This window comes from Phyllobates terribilis, unplaced genomic scaffold, assembly GCF_046119375.1.
Source record: "Phyllobates terribilis strain yellow unplaced genomic scaffold, ASM4611937v1 Scaffold_342__1_contigs__length_2020279, whole genome shotgun sequence".
Taxonomy (NCBI): domain Eukaryota; kingdom Metazoa; phylum Chordata; class Amphibia; order Anura; family Dendrobatidae; genus Phyllobates; species Phyllobates terribilis.
Window position 1 is genome coordinate 1,250,045 of NW_027363102.1, and position 21,835 is coordinate 1,271,879.

The 21,835-nt window shown below is 48.1% G+C and overlaps 1 protein-coding gene across 1 annotated transcript in view; it reads left to right on the top strand.

The window, feature by feature from the left end:
- Positions 1-5,968: 5,968 nt before the first annotated feature.
- Positions 5,969-21,835, top strand: part of LOC141222128 (dynein axonemal heavy chain 12-like) — a 52,796-nt gene continuing 36,929 nt past the window's right edge. The window contains exon 1 of the mRNA XM_073666622.1: positions 5,969-5,995. Coding sequence (XP_073522723.1) covers positions 5,969-5,995 — 27 coding nt within the window. The remainder of the gene's footprint in view (positions 5,996-21,835) is intronic.

Genomic DNA, 21,835 nt, shown 5'->3' on the forward strand with positions numbered 1-21,835 from the left:
GTCTATGGGGATGCTCACATGTCCATGATTTTTCATTGAGATATGTTTTATATTGATTCAAGTGTCAGATCAAATTCATCAATGAAAGTGTCCGGGTCTGTTAAAAGATGGGCCAGAACTCGGATGAAGTTTGTCCGTTTTTGACTGACCGATGGGAAAAGTACTGATGTAATTCTGACCAACCTAAGGTAAAAATCACTGATTAAACTCGCTCCATTTTTCTCGTACATGAAAAAACCTGATGTCTGAATGAGGCCTAAGTGGTCCACACAAAATTATATACAGTATCACCAATGCAAGTCTATTAGGCCGCAAAAAATGTGGACAGCATTTGGATGTCATCTGTGTGCCAGTCATGAAATGGACTGTTGGTTATGAGAAGGGGGAGAAACATTCATCAGTTTTATTTTCAGCTGAGAAAAGCTAATGAACCCTGACCAAACTGTGATGAAACTGATCAAAAACACTCATCACACTTACACCATTTTTGTGAGTAGAAGACATATCACTGTTGTATAATTCAGCACTTTACACACTACAGGGTTAACCCAACAGATTAGCTATGTAGCATCCAGAAGGCGGGAGGAGAAGAGTTAATATAAAGCTCAGTCACAGGTTTGCCTTTAGAGTAATTAGCTTGGAGGAGCAGAGCAGCATGGAGCAGGGTGATGGCTCCACATTCCCTCTTATCCCTCAAGGAGGAGGATAGGAATTTGTCCTGATCCTCCTCCGCTGCAGCCGGCTGTGCAGGATGGGAAAGCATGAAGATGATGGGAATGTGCACTACACGGAAGGAAGATGTGTAAGGTGACTGGAACAATGAGGCCCACAGGGGAGTTACTGCCCTGTATGGAGGGGAACGTACTATAGGTAAAACTGCCACCAATGGATAATGACCGATCAGTAAAGATGAGCAAGACTTTTGAAACTTACATTTGCAGAGTTTTCCCAGGAAATTCCATTCTCTGCAAATGTCTTCCAAAGCCTCTACTTGCCCTGAAAAACATGTATGACGCCATTCCCTTTTTTCCTTAACACACTAATCCCCTTCACTGCATTGATGTCGCCCTCTCTCTCTGTCTGTTTTCTATCATGTTTCATGGCTTTCTCTCCCTATTTCTATGGCTAGGCTGTGAGCTGTGATGTACTTTTCTCTATCCAGGTTCACCACAAAATGGCTGCTTCCTTTCCTGCTTCTGCTTTTATACTTGCTATAATAGTCCTTCTTAATTGTCTGAGCTATACTATGTTAGGCCTCATTCACATGTGCAGGGTTTAAACCTGTACGTGAAAAAATGGTACCGGTGTCCTCAGTTTTCGATCAGTGTTTTTCACCGATGGATAAAGAAATTACAAAGCTTCTCCTATACAATGTTAAACTTGTACAGGACACTGATGGCACACTGACCGACCCATAGACCACTATTGGACCTCCGTATCATCCGTGCTGCCGGAAAAAAAATGGACATGGCTCTGTGTGTTCTGTATGGACACAAGGGGTGTGTAAAAACACTGGTGTGTGAATAGCGCCATACATTGAGTACACGTTCTATCCATTAAAACTGCTACAACTCGTGCGTGCAATGCAGATGAGACCTAATATGATGGCAGCAAGGCATTCTGGGAAAGCCCGTCTTCTCTGACTGATGCAATCTTCTGCAATGTCTCAAAAGGTGACATTCATTTTAGGCACAAAAATTCAACATGAACTTGATTCCCGTTGAATGGATTCGCTCAGATCTAGTCATCAGAAAATGTTTAAATTAGTTTGTTTTCCGTGTGTTTTTTAATGTTTTCATACTTTCTTCTCACAATCTTGCAGTTCTCACACTGGCCACCAGGGCTATTTTAGACATTTACTTCTGTCCTTTCTGGAAGAATTTTCAGCAAAGCTTTTTATCAGAGGCCGGATTACAATGACCGGTAACATACAGCTGATAACGCAGGTTCCACCAATCACAGTTGATGTCACACCTGACCTTACTCCCCTTCACCCAATGATCTTTGTACAAGCTCATTGGACGCTTCAATGCAAAACAGAGGCCCTGACTTCAGACCAGTGGTGTTCATGCTAATCTTGATGAGGTCGGTGTGCTAGAGTCATGCAGAGGTCAATGAATCAGGACTATCCGAGAACTAGCGAGCGCCTTGTGAGTCTCCATGTGTGCCTTGCCAATAATCTTACTCCAGTCAGTGACCGGAGTAAGATATGTCGCACAGAGAATGCCACAGCTTATAAAATTTTGCTGGTGCCCACTTTATCAGGGCTGGGTGAAAATGGAGTGTGAACGCTAAAAAGTCACAATTTCAGCCCAGCTTCGAGTTGCGCTAAAACTTTGTGACTTTTCAAAGCTTTTTGCACTAGTATTCTGGCTTTGAATGAGGCTCATAGTGTCTAAGTGAGTTTATTGCTGTTAATGTAGATTTCCTGAAAGAACAGGACATATGAACATAGAATAGCCTCAGTGGTCAGTGTAAAAAATTCTAAGATTTCTAATTTTAAATATAAACTTTGATATGGGAAAATATTGCCAATTTTTTTGAATGCATTTAAACAAAACTTTTTTTGATGCCTCCCCTTTAATTTTGCTTATGAAAATTTGGAGCTCTGAATTTGAAAAACTGAGCACCAACTACTATGAGGATTTACTGTTAGAAATGAATGAAAGGCAGATAAATTCAGAATAACATTTAATGTTTTATATGAATTTGACCCCTTTGCATATATGGGCGTAACTGTACGTCCGCGCTGAGGTGACCGCATGTGGAGGCGGCTCAGGAGCTGAACTCCTTCCACACGTGTCTGATGCAGACTGTAATAAAGGGGTTGTCCATTACTCAGACAACCCCTTCTTAATTACGGTTTCAATCATGTGAAATAGCAGCTATGCTCTCCTCTGGTGCGGGCGCCATTCCAGTGATGTCGGCGTCTGGTCTCCTGGAGCATGCATGACGTATCACGGGAACCCTGCAGCCGACGCCATTCCAGTGATGTCTGTGTCTGGTCTCCTGGAGCATGCATGACGTATCACGGGAACCCTGCAGCCGACGCCATTCCAGTGATGTCGGCGTCTGGTCTCCTGGAGCATGCATGACATATCACGGGAACCCTGCAGCCGACGCCATTCCAGTGATGTCGGCGTCTGGTCTCCTGGAGCATGCATGACGTATCACGGGAACCCTGCAGCCGACGCCATTCCAGTGATGTCTGTGTCTGGTCTCCTGGGGCATGTGTAGCCCCTCGCGGGTTCGGTTGCTACAGGGGTATTGCACCTCAACCAGAGGTGTGATATTCCACTCCCAGGTAAGGATGGAGTGTGGACCAGGGCTCAGTTAGCTGCACACACACACTCCCCATTTCTGGGGGACAGCTCGATGGTGCTCCCATTTTTGCAGGCACAACTGACCATGTCCCTGGCTGGAGTGGGGAGGGGGGAGAGAACCCAGTGGTGTAGGAGCAGAAGGGGACGGTTTCTGGAGCATAGGAAGGAGCTCATTGGGTGCAGGTCACCTGAGCTCAGCACAGAGAAGCAGATATAAGGTGGGAGCCATCTTAAGTCTAGGAGAATAGTGGGAGTAGTAAGAGAGAGAGCTGACAGGGAGCAGCAGCTCAGCCTGAGCTCAGCTCCACGAGGCAGGCCTAGAGAGAAGGCCGGGGCCAGAGAGAAGAAGGGAAGGAGAAGGAAGGAAGGAGAAGAGACAGAGGAGTGGAAGGGCTCCAGAAACAAGAAGGCAGGAGGGATCCTAAGAGTGCAGAACGGCCAGCAACCGTTGCAAACCCCATTATACCGGGTGAAAGGGTCAGGCCGTGGAAAGGTACTGGATCCCTAAGTTGGTGGAGGCGAATCTACCCTCAGCCAAGAACCGGAAGTTGTGACCATTTATTGGTGCGACCCCCCGCTAAACCTGCTAGGAAGGCACCATATAGGATAGCGGGAAGTGAAGGCCAATGCTTACCCGACATGGTCCGCGGTAGCCGGACAGAAGTCAGGACACTGGTGGGGCACGAGAGGCCAGAGAAAGGACAGAAGGGGGTCCTGTGCCATACTCCTGAATTGCCTGGGGGTTGACCGAGCTCCTCACCTGGTGGATGCAGCACGGCTCGGGCAGTCCTTGCTGACAGAAGTGACTTGGATATCAACTGTGAGTAAAACACCCTGGACTGCATCATTGGACTCTGTGTCATTTATGCTGCGCCTGCACCATCACCCCCAGCATTCACTTTCACTGCCCTGAGGCTACACTTTTCCCATGGGGAGTTATCCTATCCCTGTGCTGCACATTAACACCAGCCTCAGCGGTCTGCCTCGCAGCGGCGGTTATCTCTGACCGCAATCCACGGGTGGCGTAGTCGGACATTCACAGAACTATAAATAGACTGCCACAGCATTTGGTCTGACCACCCTGAGCCACGGGATCGGGTTGCCACTACTACCCCCATCAGCACCGTACACTAGAAGGCCCAGTTCCGGGTACCCCACGGCTCAGGGGGCGAGTCACATGCATGACTAATCATAGGATCCCTGCAGCCAATCAGTGACTGTGACTCACCCCCTGGGCCGTGGGGCACTTGGAACTGGGCTTCAGTGTGATGATGGGGGTAGTAGTGGCAACCTGATCCCGTGGCTCAGGGTGGTCAGACCAAATGCTGTGGCAGTCTATTTATAGTTTTGTGAATGTCCGACTACGCCACCCGTGGATTGCGGTCAGAGATAACCGCCGCTGCGAGGCAGACCGCTGAGGCTGATGTAGATATGCAGCACAGGGATAGGATAACTCCCCACGGGAAGAGTGTAGCCTCAGAGCAGGTAATAGGATGCTGGGGGTGATGGTGCAGGCCGCAATAATAAAGGTCCAGAGTCTACTTCAAACAGTCCAGGGTCTTTATTGTAGGTGGTACTTATGACCCAACAGGAGTACAGGGTAGGAATGGGCCTGGGTGTCTGAGAACATTCAGGCGAGCCCCACTGGTCAGGGTGAGTGGGTAGGCCTACCGTTCTCTCTGCCCTTGCTGACTATCTCCCCCTTTAGTGGTGTGATAGCCCACGTCCCTGAGCTGGCCGTGTACTACCCCTGTATGGCTTGCGACTCAGGCCTTAGGTACCTGTTGCTTCTCTGTGCTGTACCAGTCCCTCTGTGTGGCGGAGCCTCCAGGCTTCTCAGGCCAAGGGACCTAAAATCCCTCGCAGGTAGGTTATCTGCTGCCAGGCTTGCAACCCTGACAGCCTCGGATCCCAGTGTCCGGTTATGTAGTTCTCTCTCTCAGGGTCCCTTCTGCCTTCTTTGTTTCTGGAGCCTTTCTACTCCTCTTTCTCTCCACCTTTCTTCCTTCCTTCTCCTTCTCCTCTTCTCCTTCCTGGCCCCGGCCTCTTCTCTAGGCCTGCCTCGTGGAGCTGAGCCCAAGCTGAGCCTCAGCTCCCTGTCAGCCCTCTCTGGCTGAACTTCTTCCCTCTCTGAACTAACCGACTGAACACTCTCTCCTAAGATGGTCCCCACCTTTTATCTGCTTCACTGTGTCTGAACTCAGGTGACCTGCAACCAATGAGCTCCTTCCTATGCTCCAGAAACCGTCCCCTTCTGCTCCTACATCACTGGGTTCTCTCCCCCCTCCCCACTCCAGCCAGGGACATGGTCAGTTGTGCCTGCAATAAATGGGAGCATCTGCGAACTGTCCCCCGGAAATGAGGAGTGTGTGTATGCAGCTAACTGAGCCCTGGTCCATACTCCATCCTTACCTGGGAGTGGAATATCACACCTCTGGTTAAGGTGCAATACCCTTGTAGCAACCGAACCCTCTGGGCGCTACAACTGCATCACTCTCTCATCCTTTGTACAGAACTGACAGCCAGAGAGCAGCAGCAGATTACACTACTTTAGGGTGTCCCTTTCGTCTGAAGGAAGTGAGAGTGAAATGGCTACTGACTGCGTGATATGAGGTCACTCGAGTCCTGGGAGACTAAGCGCAGACATGGGTAGAACAGCAAGAGCACAAAAGGTGATTATAGCTGTTTAATATGTAGGAAATATTGTGATTGAGAGCTGTTTGAGTAGTGGACAACCCTTTCTATATAGCTGACATTTTATCTCTAACAGTCGCAGTCAGAGCTTCGTTTCGGCCGCAGCTGTTGACCATTTAAATGCCGCTGGCTCCCATTGGCGCTCTGGGATGAGGCCGATGAGTTAAAATGAAAGCTGGTGGCATGCTGAAGGTCCCTGTCTCGACTATATTTGAACTGATCTGAATCAAAGCTTTGAAGGAAACTGGTATTTTCACTATATAGCATAATAATGTGGTATTGCACCGTGTCATAGAAAATATTGCAATTTATGAAGCCACTAGTAAAGGGGCATTCCTTCACCCCTATCACCTCCTCTTTTGCAATAGGACAAAAGAGGGCAATCTAAGCAGCCCATAAGTAGAATGCCTAATTGACAAGTAGGAAAATTAGATGTAGCTGGATAGTGAACTATGGGGGAAGGCATCGGCGAGATCTTACAATATCCCACCGCTGCCACCAATTTGTCAGGGATTTGCACACAGACTATCCTGATTACTCACTATGTAGTTACCTGCAAGCAAGCAGTGAGCGTATGGCGTACACGCCTCCGAATTTCAACGCATTGAATGTGTATATGCCCCCATACGATCATTGCCAGCTTCACGATAACCCAATTAATAGTATTCACTGCCACCACCGATCAGTTCTAAATACAGGCCTGATCGGACTCCTGCTTTCTGGTAGCGTATGGCTTCGGGGAGGAACAATTACAGAACAGAAGAAACAGGACTAATACATTTTATATTTAATCCAAAGGGAGGCAGGGTTTATGAAAAAATATACAAAGGATTTTACAAAGAGGGACAGTACAATACATATACAGTTACACAAAATGAAAGGTATTAATAGAAGAGCTTACTAGACAGATCAGAGACTATTCAATTTACCTGGAGGAGAGGTGCTCCAATGGACTGTTATGGAGCAGGACCTGTGCTTACAAATATGTATCTCACGGCATGAGTATAGACCCATATTCAGCTGGAACTTTTATGCTGAAGGGGTGGCCCTGCCCACACACTCCCCTGTGATGACCTCACGTGGGCTCATCTCTGTCCTTCATGGTTTTATGAAATCTATAATTTCTGCAATAACTTCTCACTGGTTAATCACAGAAGTTAGCAAGTGATGCCATCTTTTTTTAATGTGATTTTTGCCTTGAGAAGAATATTGAAAATTTAACCCCATGTCAATCATTGTGCCCTGTTTGGCGGGATTATAGAGGTCTACAGCATACAGTTGTAACTGGACACTTCTGCAGCTAAGAAAGGAGGGGGCAGAGAGGCAGCGAGTGACAAATGTCTCACAGTAGCCCTCAGCCAAGAAGCTGCCACAGCAAGACCCCCTTTGGACCCCAGCCATGCAGCATGCCCTTTGTGTCAGATACAGTATTCCCATAACTCTGTATTGAATTATAGCATGTCCTAGTTATTCATAATCTAGATTTTCGAGATCCCAAGAGAATGGGAAATGTCACGGTCATAGAAATATTGAGAATCTTTCTCCCACTCCGAAATCCCACTCACTCTTCCCTCCTCCCCTATCTACCATTTGTCAAAGGAGCAAGAGCTTACACTCTACCCAATTGCCCATATGCAAATAGCGGGATCCACCAAGTGTTCAGGCTAATCACCATATAAAATGGAGACAGGAGTGATGAATTGACACCTGGGTGAAGAGGATACAGCTCCTAGAATTCCTTTGAAGCTTAGCTCATCTCCATTTGCACATGTATTCAAGCTGCAGTCTGGTAGGCACTGAAATGAAATATGGAATATCAGAGTTTCTATAACGCCGATTGTGATAGGATACATATTTTTAGTGGCAGGGTTAGCTAAGGAACAATATGCATATTTTTCCTTATCTGAGAACAGTACGGGTGCGCTATGATGCAAGAAGGCAGGAATGACCAACCGAAGATATGTCCTGTCTAGTCTCTAAAGAAAAGTAAATTTGTAATAAGAAATGTGATATTACATGGAAACCTCTGCGATCAACTAGCGAGGAGTTATTGTGGAAGTTATAGATCTTAATAAAACCATGAAGTGGTGCCCAGCCCACAGTGAGGTCATGACAGTGGAATGTGTGGGCAGGGCCCCTTTCAGCATAGAAGTTCCAGCTGTAGTTGAGAATATAGTCATGCCGGGAATTATATATATTTTATAAGCAGAGGTCCCATAGTCTGTGTAGAACTGTACCAATCTGACCTTACACATCCTCGAGGGGGTGCGGAATGTCACGATGGTGCAAATGACAGATCCGTACCATGTGCTCCGTCTGACGTAATTGTGACGTCAGGCAGGTGGTGGGGTGTGGATTCATCAGTTCCAACAGCGGTAGGATTCTGTGGGGTCTCTCCTGCTGCCAATTTCTTTGCATTGGTGGCAAGCGGTGGGATCAAGATAATAGTGTGTGTGTGTGTAACGCATACTCAGACACTAAAGACTGCCAGTAGTAGTAGCTTTTGCTGCTGGGGTCTTAAGATCAGCTCAGCACTAGACAGTCCGAGTGCAAATACTGTAAGGTGTGTGTGGGTGCATCAGGTGGCAGTTCGGTGTCACTGACCATAGAGTGCAAGGATGGCCAGTGGCACCAGGGCCAGAACCAAGGAGATGGCCAATGCTCCGTATGGTGTTGAGGAGGTGGAAGACCACGTCACTCTAAGAGAAGGGGAGTCCAACTTAGGCCCCCCAGAGAGAGATTCACCAGTGGTCGGTCCCGCAGTGGGCTACCCACCACCTGACCCCCCTCATACAATTTTCCCTAGCGAGTCTCCAGGTTGGAGACAGGGCCACCTATGAGACCCTCATGGCAGAACGTCAGCAGGAGCACGAGCACCAGAAAGATGTGTTCCAGCTCCAACTGCAGGCACCAGCCGGTCGCAAGTCCTCTGAGATCCGAGTCCCGAAGCTATGGACGAATGACTTCTCCCTGCTGGACAAAGCTGGGGGCTTGGACACTTTCTTGCTGGCATTTGAAAAAAACTGCCATCAGTACCATCTGCCTGAGGAACAGTGGGTCCGGTTCCTAACCCCTCAGCTTAGGGGTAAGGCCCTGGAAATCTTTGGGTACTTGCACAGTGAGACCACCCTGAGCTATGAGGACATCAAGCAGGCTGTGGTCTGGCAGTACAACTTGACTCCTGAGTCATACCGGAAGAAGCTCCAGAGTATGCAGTGGTGTCCTGCAGACTGCTGGGTCGATCACATGTGGGCCCTAATGAGAGCAGTTGATCCTCGTCCCAGAATCTTTCCACTGTTTTGTGTGTGAGTGGGGGTGGTGGGAGGTCCCTTGACAACTTTCAGACTGTTACCATAGGCCACGCCAGAGCAATGGGACTGTGAGACACCGGTGCTGAGATGACCCTTGTGTGGCCCGAACTGGTGTCACCCTAGGATTTGATACCTGGTAAAACTTTCGCCGGCTCCAGGATTGGAGGCATCAAGCCGGCGCTGTCCATCGCCAAGGTGTATGTGATCAATGCTGCATGCTGTATGAAGTTGAATTCAAACGTTCAAGTAAAGTTCTTTTTTATAAAACTGAGTGGAAGTTCCCTAATGTGTGTGTGCGGTGGTTCCTGAGGTGGGAGAACTGAAGACAGCAGAGATCTGCGACCAAAACGTGAGTGTTACACGCCAGATACAGAGCACAGGAGAATTGGGACATGTGTCTTTATCAGGGAGCCAGAGTGTGGTAACACAGCAGCCCCTCACCACAACTACCACCCTGGGCCCCTCACACCTCTCTCCCCATGGGGGACGAGATCAATCAAGTCAGCTGTGATGAGGCCTCAGAATGTGGCCATACGGCAGGCTGGAGACATTTGTCCTGTGAGGTTGTCGCAGAGGGGGCAGATAAGGGGCAAACAGCTGCAGAGGGGGAGCATGCCATGGAGGGCGGGGCAGTTCCAGGAGAGATAGGGCTCCCAGGTAAGGCCGCATGGTAGGCTTCCTCCACAACCAGGATGTTAGAGGGCCAGGGTAGTCCTTTTAGACCAGATGCTTGGTCAGAAGCAGAGGAGAAACGGGCGCTACCCGCGGTCTCAGCGGCCGTAGCCACTGTTGCTTGCAGTGGCGGCACCCGGGCCCTAGTGGCCCCTCAGGAGTCCGACGGCTTCTCCCCTTCCGACCAAGTGGCTGCCGGGTCAGACGGAGGCCAGGAGACGTGGCAGGTTTGTCTATTCTGGCCACGTCCAGTCAGGGGTTTCAGGTGGCGTTAGAGACTGACAGCCTGAAGACTCGTGAGGAGTGGGCGGCACAGCCTCCCTCGAACTCGGTCCTCCAGTGGGTGGTCTGGGACCAAGGATGGCTATACTGGGTAACAGTCCAGCGAGGCTCACCGGAGGCGTGGCCCAGGGATCGACAGTTAGTGGTACCCTATCCGTTCAGGGTGGAGTTTGTTGCAGTTGGCACACGAAATTCCGATGGCTGGACATCTAGGGATCCATAAGACCAAGGCCAGGCTAGCCCAGCATTTCTAATGGCCAAGGTTGGGGGCTGAGGTAACTGTCTACTGCCGTTCGTGTTACACCTGTCAGAGAGTGGGGAAGGTGGGGCGGTGGCCCAAAGCCCCACTGGTAACTCTGCCCATCATCGAAGAGCCTTTCAGGAGGTTGGCCGTGGATTTGGCTGGCCCGATGGCCACTCCCAGCAGCTCCAGGAAACGCTTCATACTGATGGTAGTAGACTATGCCACCCGGAAGCGGTAGCCTTGTCATCCATTCGGGCAGACAAGGTGGCTATTGCCTTACTGAAGATGTTCTCCTGAGTGTGCTTTCCCCAGGAAATGCTCACCGACTGGGGAACCTAGTTCATGTCGTGGCTGATGGAGACCCTCTGTAAGCAAATACAGGTGCAAAATCTGGTGACCAGCCCATACCACCCACAGACCAATGGCCTGTGCGACCTGATCAATGGCACTCTGAAGCAGATGCTTAAGGTGTTGGTTGACTCCTAGGGGCACGACTGGGCGCGGTACCTCCACACCTGCTCCTTGCCTACCGGGAGGTTCCACGGGCCTCAACGGGGTTCTCCCTTTTGAGCTCCTGTACGACCGGCGTGCGCGGGGCGCCTGGCTCTGGTGAAGGAGGTCTGGGAAGGGGACTTGGCCTCCCCTGGAGTGTCAGTCATTGAATGTCTTACGCTTCCATGACAAAATGCAGGCCTTGGCACAGCTGGTGCACGACAATGACGCGAGCCCAGGCCGACCAGAAGCGATAGTACGACCAAAATGCTTGTGAAAGGACCTACCAGCCCTCCATGTGCTCGCCAGAGGTAGCCTGACTGCCATTAGGTACTGAGATGAGATCCTCAGACCCCTTGTGAGACCTTATGCTGGTGCACTGGGTGAAACCTAATGCAGGACAATGCCAGACCTCATGTGGCTGGAGTGTGTCAGCAGTTCCTGCAAGATGAAGGCATTGAAGCTATGGACTGGCCCGCTCATTCCCCAGACCTGAATCCGATTGAGCACATCTGGGACATCATGTCTAGCTCCATCCACCAACGTCACGTTGCACCACAGACTGTCCAGGAGTTGGAGGATGCTTTAGTCCAGGTCTGGGAGGAGATCCCACAGGAGACCATCTGCAACCTCATCAGTAGCATGCCCAGGCCTTGTAGGGAGATCATAGAGGCACGTGGAGGCCACACACAATACTGAGCCTCATTTTGACTTGTTTTAAGGACATTACATCAAAGTTGGATCAGCCTGTAGTGTGTTTTTCCACTTTAATTTTGGGGTTGACTCCATATCCAGGCCTCCATTGGTTAATGCATTTGATTTCCATTGATGATTTTTGTGTGATTTTGTTGTCAGCACATTCAACTTTGTACAGAGCAAAGTATTCAATGAGAATATTTCATTCATTCAGATCTAGGAGGTGTTATTTGAGTGTTCCCTTTATTTTTTTGAGCAGTGTAGTATAAATATGCTCCAAGATAATTCTGCAGTATTTCACAGTCAAATCCAATGGGATTAAAATATAAAAAATAACCTTTATTCAAAGATTTTTTTAAGTGTCCAAAATCCATGACAAATTTCCTAAAATTATCCTAAACATAGGACTATTGTGTATGGTTTAAATTTATCTCACCGGCTAACCATTTATATATATTGTCTTGTTGGGAGGCCAGGGATTAGTCACAATTCCTAGGGGTATCTCTTTATTTATATTTATAACCCCCTTTTCAATTTAGCCTCTGGCTATTAGAAATCATGCCATCTCATCTCTCCTCATTGTGAGTCTGCAGTCTGATAATGGCATTAATAATATTCATTTTACCATGTCCTGTGCTATTCTCTTCAGAACGGCTTTATAGTGCTGCCGTCATATACCGGTGCGGTGCTTGTTTCTCCTGATCTAGGAGCTTTATATTGAGGTAGCCTGGCTAATCATCTCTTGTAGGACTTTCTATAGAAATGCTCAGCCCTACGCGTTTCATCATTCTTATATGAGACTCTCATGGTCATCAGGGGCTCACAGTCTATGATCTTTTTTGGTTTGATAGTACGATAGTTTTGTAATAAACTTATCGGCAGGGTTGCCGGCAGCGTCTGGCGGCTAAACCAGCGTGACTTTATAGGAAAGTTGGTGCCACCTCTTGTGCGCCCCCCCTTCTGTCATCCAATCGAGTGACTCGGGTGCGTTGCAGGCGTATTATGTTGCGATCATATAATCATGCAGGGACTCGTCTCATTCTTCCAGTAGGATCTTTTTCTCACAGAGATGTCTTGGCTGCACTGCGATCTCACAGTATTAATATGTCTTTTATATCTAGGGAAGGAGACTGGTATATTGCATTGCATCTTATAATGTAGTCTCTACGAGTTTGTTGCGATATGAGTTGTTAATAGTGTTTGTTCGCAGTTTGTCATTTGTTTGGTTTACAGACAGATCTGCCTGTTTCATGTGCTACCTCGTCCCACCTACACTTAGATCGATGCAGAACTTCCTTTCATCGTGACAAATGCCATCTGGCTATGTCACTGCTTCCGCACCAGCAAACGCTTGCGGACGTCTCTTTCCTCAAAGTTCATTTCATTTGATCGTATCAATATGTCCATAATAATAGACATTGGGATGACTTTTATTCTGATTGTATCGATGTATCTGTATTATTAAGTCTTCAGATGAGTATTTTATAATATAAAAACAAAGGAAGAAATTCTGATGAAATTTGTCCTATTGTTATTAAACTTCAATTTGTTCAAGAGGTCATTTTTAGTGTTGAGCGAGCATGCTCGACACTGCTCAGTACTCGCCCGAGCATCTCACTACTCGGGATGTTCGGCGAGCACCGAGCATTTCCGGGTTACTCGGCGGGAGCTCGGGTCTCCGCCCTGTATGTTTGGCGCTCTTTACAGAGCCAATGAACATGCAGGGATTGCCAGCCAGTCACTGTAATGCCGCAGCCATGTTTGTGGGCATTACAGTGATTGGTTGGCCGCACAGCGTCACCTCGAGTATTTAAAACCGGGCGCCGCCATCTTGGACACAGTCGCTCCGGATCAGACAGTGTAGAGACAGCGCTGCTGATTTAGGGAGAGATATAAACTGCGAAATAGTTAGTGTAGGGTCTGTAAAGCCAGCAAAAGCAAACAAACAGTCCTTCTCAGGACTAATATCCATCCCAGATACCAGGCAGGCTGTACAGGAGATGCAGTGGTTATAGCAGCAAGCGCTGCATTACAGTCCTGTGTGCTGCTCCTGTTGCTGAAATTGCTGGACTTAGCTCCAGGTCTCAGGGGACAGGAAAAATCCTTTTTTTTTTTTTTTCCTCCTTCACACTGTACAAATACCCGTCTTATTAACCTTTTGGTCCACCCCCCCCAAAAAAAAAGCGTGTCTCTGATTTTTCAGACACAAATATATCTGTTGAAAATAGTCAGGTGTAGGCTAGAGAAACAGAAGTGGTGTTTTGCACTTCCACGGTTCAAACCTCTGTATTATCCACTTTGGCCCATTTGTATCTAAAAAAAAACATGGTTTGAGTGTCGCTCACTGTTCAGCTGCAATTATATCTATTTAAAAAAGTCTGGTATACCCAAATAAACAATAACTGTGGTTTTGCCATCCCATGGTAAAAAATCTCTATTCAGGTTTTGGTATTTTATATGTTAAGAAAAACAGTAATAGTTTCTCCCTGATTGTTCAGATTGTTTAAAAGATTCGGGTGTAGGCCAGAGAAATAGAACTGTGGTTTTCCTCTTCCACGGTTCTAATCTACTTTTTATTACACTCGCACTATCAATGGAAAAAGGATAAGCTATTTTACTTCCTTTACAATGGGCAAGGCGCGTGGCAAGGGACGTGGAAGTGGACGTTCTGGTGATGGTTCGTGCAGAGGACGGGGCCGTGGCCAAGGTGAAAACGTGCCACAACCAACGCCACATCTTCTCGCTCCCACTTCTTGACCGAATTATTAGGGAAGCACAGAACAACACCAGTATTGCGAACTGATCAGTGTGAACAGGTTATTAATTGGATAGCAGATAATACTTCCAGTTACCTGGGCACCACCACCTCCGCTCTGTCTTCCACACGGTCAACTCTTAGTAGCCGTGAGTCTCGACCGCATACTCCTCCTCACCCTGATGCTCCTTCCTCCCACCATGCCGAGTGTCGTCAGACAGCAATTGATCCCACACTTGGACACTCTGAAGAGCTGTTCACTGGTCCATTTCCATATTTGTGCCCCTCGCCTGATACGCTTGAAGTGGTGGAAGAGGAGTTCCTATGTAGCGATGCCCAAATATTTGAACAGCCACGGCCACAGGAAGTCGACGCTGGCAATTTGTCACAAGAGGTGGACGATGACGAGACACAATTGCCAGGAAGTGAGGAGGAGCATCGTGGTGCGCAAGTGGAAGAGGAGGAGGTGTTGGATGATCTAGTAACTGACCCAATGTGGCAGGAGGACATGCAGAGTGAGGCCAGCAGCACACAGGGGGAGGGAGGCAGAGTACCCCAACAGGCAGGAAGAAGCAGTGTGGTGGCCGCAGACAGAAGGCGGGCAACCGTTTCCCGTAACACCAACACGAGGGACGTTGCCAGTACAAGCGGTAGGTCTTCCAGAGTCTGGAATTTTTTTAAAGACTCTGCTGATAACCCCAAAAAGGCCATATGTTCCACCTGCCATGCCAGCATCAGCAGGGGTGACAAAACTACCAGCCTGACCACCACCAGCATGATCAGGCACATGGCAGCAAAGCACCTGACTTTGTGGGGCGAAACCCAGGGTCCACGACCAGTGTCAGCGAGTGTCACCACTGCTTCTTCCACTGTTGTGCGTTCAATAGAACCCCCTGTTGTGTGTGCAAGGCAATCCCCTGTCCATACTGCATGTAAAGATTCCCCCTCCTCTCAGTCTTCACTTGTTATGGCAGTTTCTCAAGAAACAGCATCCATGTCCATGTTCCACCGCAGCGTTCAGTTGTCCATATCCCAGACCTTTTGAACGAAAGCGGAAATTCGCAGCTAACGCCCCACAGGCCACAGTCCTAAATTCGCACATTTCACGACTGCTTGCTTTGGAAATGCTGCCTTTTAGGCTGGTGGAGACTGAATCCTTCCGCAATATTATGGTGGTGGCCGTCCCTCGGTACTCGGCCCCCAGCCGACACTATTTTGCCCGGTGTGCCATCCCCGCACTACACAAGCACGTGTCCCAAAGCATCTGCCGTGCCCTCAACAACGCAGTTACTGGGAGAGTCCACCTGACAACAGACACGAGGACAAGTGCTTGTGGCCAGGGACGGTACATCTGACGGCACACTGGGTAAACATAGTGGAAGCCAGTCGGACCTTGGGCCCCACACCGAGGATTGCGGGCCCTATGTCAGTCATAGTTGCCCCCACAGTGTATAGTTCCTCCTCCTCCTCCTAGTACTGCCTCCTCCTCCTCCTCCTAGTACTGCCTCCTCCTCCTCCTCCTCCTCCTCGCAACAAGCTGTCCTGAAACTCATAAGCTTAGGTGATAAACCTCACACTGCTTGTGAGTTGTGGACAGCTGTGAAAAAGCAGGCAGATCTGTGGCTGAGACCGCTGAACCTACATCCAGGCATGGTCGTGTGTGACAATGGCCGTAACCTGGTGGCGGCTCTGAGGCGAGGTGGGCTCACACACGTACCATGCCTGGCTCATGTGATTAACCTCGTAGTTCAGCGGTTTCTTAAATCATACCCCAAGTTGCCAGATCTGCTCGTGAAAGTACGCCGCCAGTCAGCTCATTTTCGCAAGTCTGCTACAGCTTCCGCCGCCCTTGCTGTGTTGCAGCAGCGTTTGCAGCTTCCGGCACACCGACTGGTGTGTGATGTCCCCACACGTTGGAACTCTACCCTCCACATGTTGCAAAGGATTTGTGAGCAGAAGAGAGCAGTTGTGGTGTACCAGATGCAACAAGGCCGTCGATGTTCAGGTCAGACTCCACACATAAGACCTCATGAGAGGACCTGGATGTTTGACATATGTACCATCCTGACAAACTTTGAGGAGGCCACCAAGATGGTGAGTGGCGATGACGCCATCATTAGTGTCAGCATCCCACTTGTCTGTCTTTTGCAACGCTCTCTGCAGAGAATTAAAGAGGAGGCATTGCAGCCAGAGTATGAGATGGATCAAGAAGCCGTAGTGGGCGATTACACACAGCCCAGCCTCATCTCATCCCAACGTGCATTGGGGGACAGAGGGAGAGGAGGAGGCCCCATAGATTGCTCCATACTGTATAATGGCCCTATAGCTTGCTCCATGCTTTAATGGCCATATAGCTTGCTCCATGCTGTAATGGCCCCATAGATTGCTCCATGCAGTAATGGCCCTATAGATTGCTCCATGCTGTAATGGCCCTATAGCTTGCTCCATGCTGTAATGGCCCTATAGCTTGCTCCATGCTGTAATGGCCCTATAGCTTGCTCCATGCTGTAATGGCCCTATAGCTTGCTCCATGCTTTAATGGCCCCATAGCTTGCTCCATGCTGTAATGGCCCTATAGATTGCTCCATGCAGTAATGGCCCTATAGATTGCTCCATGCAGTAATGGCCCTATAGATTGCTCCATGCTGTAATGGCCCTATAGCTTGCTCCATGCTGTAATGGCCCTATAGCTTGCTCCATGCTGTAATGGCCCCATAAATTGCGCCATGCTGTAATGGCCCCATAGATTGCTCCATGCTGCATAATGGCCCTATAGATTGCTCCATGCTGTATAATGGCACCATAGATTGCTCCATGCTGTATAATGGCCCCATAGATTGCTCCATACATTAATTGCCTCATAGATTGTTCCATGCAACATAATGGCCTCATAGATTGCTCCATGCTGCATAATGGCCGAATGGATTGCTCCATACTGTAATGGCACCATAGATTGCTCCCTACTGTACAATGCCCCCCTAGCTTGCTCCATAATATAATGGCCCCATATATTGCTCCATGCTGCATAATGACCCCATAGATTGCTCCATACTGTAATGGCCCCATAGATTGCTCCATGCTGCATAATGCCCCCACATGCTGCTGCATAATGTATAATGGCCCCATATAGTGCTCCATACTGTATAATGGCCTCATATATTGCTCCATACTGTATAGTGGCTCCATACTGTAATGACCTATAGATTTCTCAATGCTGTAATGGCCCTATAGATTGCTCCATAAGTATAATGGCCCTATAGATTGCTCCATAAGTATAATGGCCCTATAGATTGCTCCATGCTGTAATGGCCCTATAGATTGCTCCATAAGTATACTGGCCCCATAGATTGCTCCATCCTGTAATGGCCCCATAGATTGTTCCATACTGTAATGACCCCATAGATTGCTTCCTCTTGTATAATGGCCCCATAGACTGCTCCACAAGTATAATGGCCCCATAGATTGCTCCATGCTGTAATGGCCCCATAGACTGCTCCATACTGTATAATGGCCCCATAGATTGCCCCATGCTGTATAATGGCCCCATATATTGCTCCATGCTGTAATGGCCCCATAGATTGCTCCATAAGTATAATGGCCCCATAGATTGCTCCATAAGTATAATGGCCCTATAGATTGCTCCATAAGTATAGTGGCCCTATAGATTGCTCCATAAGTATAATGGCCCCATAGATTGCTCCATGCCGTAATGGCTCCATAGATTGCTCCATGCTGTAATGGCCCCATAGATTGCTCCATAAGTATAATGGCCCTATAGATTGCTCCATAAGTATAATGGCCCTATAGATTGCTCCATAAGTATAATGGCCCCATAGATTGCTCCATGCTGTATTGGCCCTATAGATTGCTCCATAAGTATAATGGCACCATAGATTGCTCCATGCTGTATAATGGCACCATAGATTGCTCCCTACTGTATAATGGCCCCATAGACTGCTCCATACTGTGTAATGGCCCCATATATTGCTCCATGCTGTAATGGCCCCATAGATTGCTCCATGCTGTATAATGGTCCCAAAGATTGCTCCATACTGTATAATGGCCCCATAGATTGCTCCATGCTGTAATGGCCCTATAGATTGCTCCATAAGTATAATGGCCCCATAGATTGCTCCATAAGTATAATGGCCCCATAGATTGCTCCATAAGTATAATGGCCCCATAGATTGCTCCATAAGTATAATGGCCCCATAGATTGCTCCATAAGTATAATGGCCCCATAGATTGCTCCATGCTGTATAATGGCCCCATAGATTGCTCCATGCTGTATAATGGCCCCATAGATTGCTCCATGCTGTATAATGGCCCCATAGATTTCTCCATGCTGTAATGGCCCCATAGATTGCTCCATAAGTATTATGGCCCCATAGATTGCTCCCTGCTGTAATGGCCCTATAGATTGCTCCATAAGTATAATGACCCCATAGATTGCTCCATAAGGATAATGGCCCCATAGATTGCTCCATGCTGTATAATGGCCCCATAGATTACCCCATGCTGTATAATGGCCCCATAGATTGCTCCCTACTGTATAATGGCCCCATAGATTGCGCCATGCTGTAATGGCCCCATAGATTGCTCCATAAGTATAATGGCCCTATAGATTGCTCCATGAGTCTAATGGCCCCATAGATTGCTCCATAAGTATAATGGCCCCATAGATTGCTCCATAAGTATAATGGCCCCATAGATTGCTCCATAAGTATAATGGCCCTATAGATTGCTCCATAAGTATAATGGCCCCATAGATTGCTCCATGCTGTAATGGCCCCATAGATTGCTCCATACTGTATAATGGCTCCATAGATTGCTCCATGCTGTATAATGGCCCCATAGATTGCTGCATGCTGTAATGGCCCTATAGATTGCTCCATAAGTATAATGGCCCCATAGGTTGCTCCCTACTGTATAATGGCCCCATAGATTGCTCCATGCGGTAATGGCCCCATAGATTGCTCCATGCTGTAATGGCCCCATAGATTGCTCCATGCTGTAATGGCCCTATAGATTAACCCATGCTGTATAATTGCCCCATAGATTGCTCCCTACTGTATAATGGCCCTATAGATTGCTCCATGCTGTATAATGGCCCCATAGATTGCGCCATGCTGTAATGGCCCCATAGATTGCTCCATAAGTATAATGGCCCTATAGATTGCTCCATGCTGTATAATGGCCCCATAGATTGCGCCATGCTGTATAATGGCCCCATAGATTGCGCCATGCGGTAATGGCCCCATAGATTGTGCCATGCTGTAATGGCCCCATAGATTGCTCCATGCTGTATAATGGCCCCATAGATTGCTCCATGCTGTATAATGGCCCCATAGATTGCTCCATGCTGTATAATGGCCCCATAGATTGCTCCATGCTGTATAATGGCCCCATAGATTGCTCCATGCTGTATAATGGCCCCATAGCTTGCTCCATGCTGTATAATGGCCCCATAGATTGCTCCATGCTGTATAATGGTCCCATAGATTGCTCCATGCTGTAATGGTCCCATAGATTGCTCCATGCTGTAATGGTCCCATAGATTGCTCCATAAGTATAATGGCCCCATAGATTGCTCCATGCTGTAATGGCCCTATAGATAGCTCCATGCTGTATAATGGCTGCATAGATTGCTCCATGCTGTATAATGGCCCCATAGATTGCCCCATGCTGTATAATGGCCCCATAGATTGCCCCCTGCTGTATAATGGCCCCATAGATTGCCCCCTGCTGTATAATGGCCCCATAGATTGCTCCCTGCTGTATAATGGCCCCATAGATTGCTCCCTGCTGTATAATGGCCCCATAGATTGCTGCATGCTGTAATGGCCCTATAGATTGCTCCATAAGTATAATGGCCCCATAGATTGCTCCATGCTGTAATGGCCCAATAGGTTGCTCCATAAGGATAATGGCCCCATAGATTGCTCCATAAGGATAATGGCCCCATAGATTGCTCCATAAGGATAATGGCCCCATAGATTGCTCCATAAGGATAATGGCCCCATAGATTGCTCCATGCTGTATAATGGCCCCATAGATTACCCCATGCTGTATAATGGCCCCATAGATTGCTCCCTACTATATAATGGCCCCATAGATTGCTCCATGCTGTATAATGGCCCCATAGATTGCGCCATGCTGTAATGGCCCCATAGATTGCTCCATAAGTATAATGGCCCTATAGATTGCTCCATGAGTCTAATGGCCCTATAGATTGCTCCATAAGTATAATGGCCCCATAGATTGCTCCATGCGGTAATGGTCCCATAGATTGCTCCATGCTGTATAATGGCCCCATAGATTGCGCCATGCTGTATAATGTCCCCATAGATTGCTCCATGCTGTATAATGTCCCCATAGATTGCTCCATGCTGTATAATGGCCCCATAGAGTGCTCCATGCTGTAATGGCCCCATAGATTGCTCCATAAGTATAATGGCCCTATAGATTGCTCCATACTGTATAATGGCCCCATAGATTGCTCCATAAGTATAATGGCCCCATAGATTGCTCCATGCTGTATAATGGCCCCATAGATTGCTTCATGCTGTAATGGCCCTATAGATTGCTCCATAAGTGTAATGGCCCCATAGATTGCCCCATGCTGTATAATGGCCCCATAGATTGCCCCATGCTGTATAATGGCCCCATAGATTGCTCCATGCTGTAATGGCCCCATAGATTGCTCCATAAGTATAATGGCCCCATAGATTGCTCCATAAGTATAATGGCCCCATAGACTGCTCCATGCTGTATAATGGCCCCATAGATTGCGCCATGCTGTAATAGCCCCATAGATTGCTCCATAAGTATAATAGCCCCATAGATTGCTCCATAAGTATAATAGCCCCATAGATTGCTCCATGCGGTAATGGCCCCATAGATTGCGCCATGCTGTAATGGCCCCATAGATTGCTCCATGCTGTAATGGCGCTATAGATTGCTCCATAAATATAATGGGCCCATAGATTGCTCCATGCTGTATAATGGCCCCATAGATTGCTCCATGCTGTATAATGGCCCCATAGATTGCTCCATGCTGTATAATGGCCCCATAGATTGCTCCATGCTGTATAATGGCCCCATAGATTGCTCCATGCTGTATAATGGCCCCATAGATTGCTCCATGCTGTATAATGGCCCCATAGATTGCTCCATGCTGTATAATGGCCCTATAGATAGCTCCATAAGTATAATGGCCCCATAGATTGCCCCATGCTGTATAATGGCCCCATAGATTGCCCCATGCTGTATAATGGCCCCATAGATTGCTCCATGCTGTATAATGGCCCCATAGATTGCCCCATGCTGTATAATGGCCCCATAGATTGCTCCATACTGCATAATG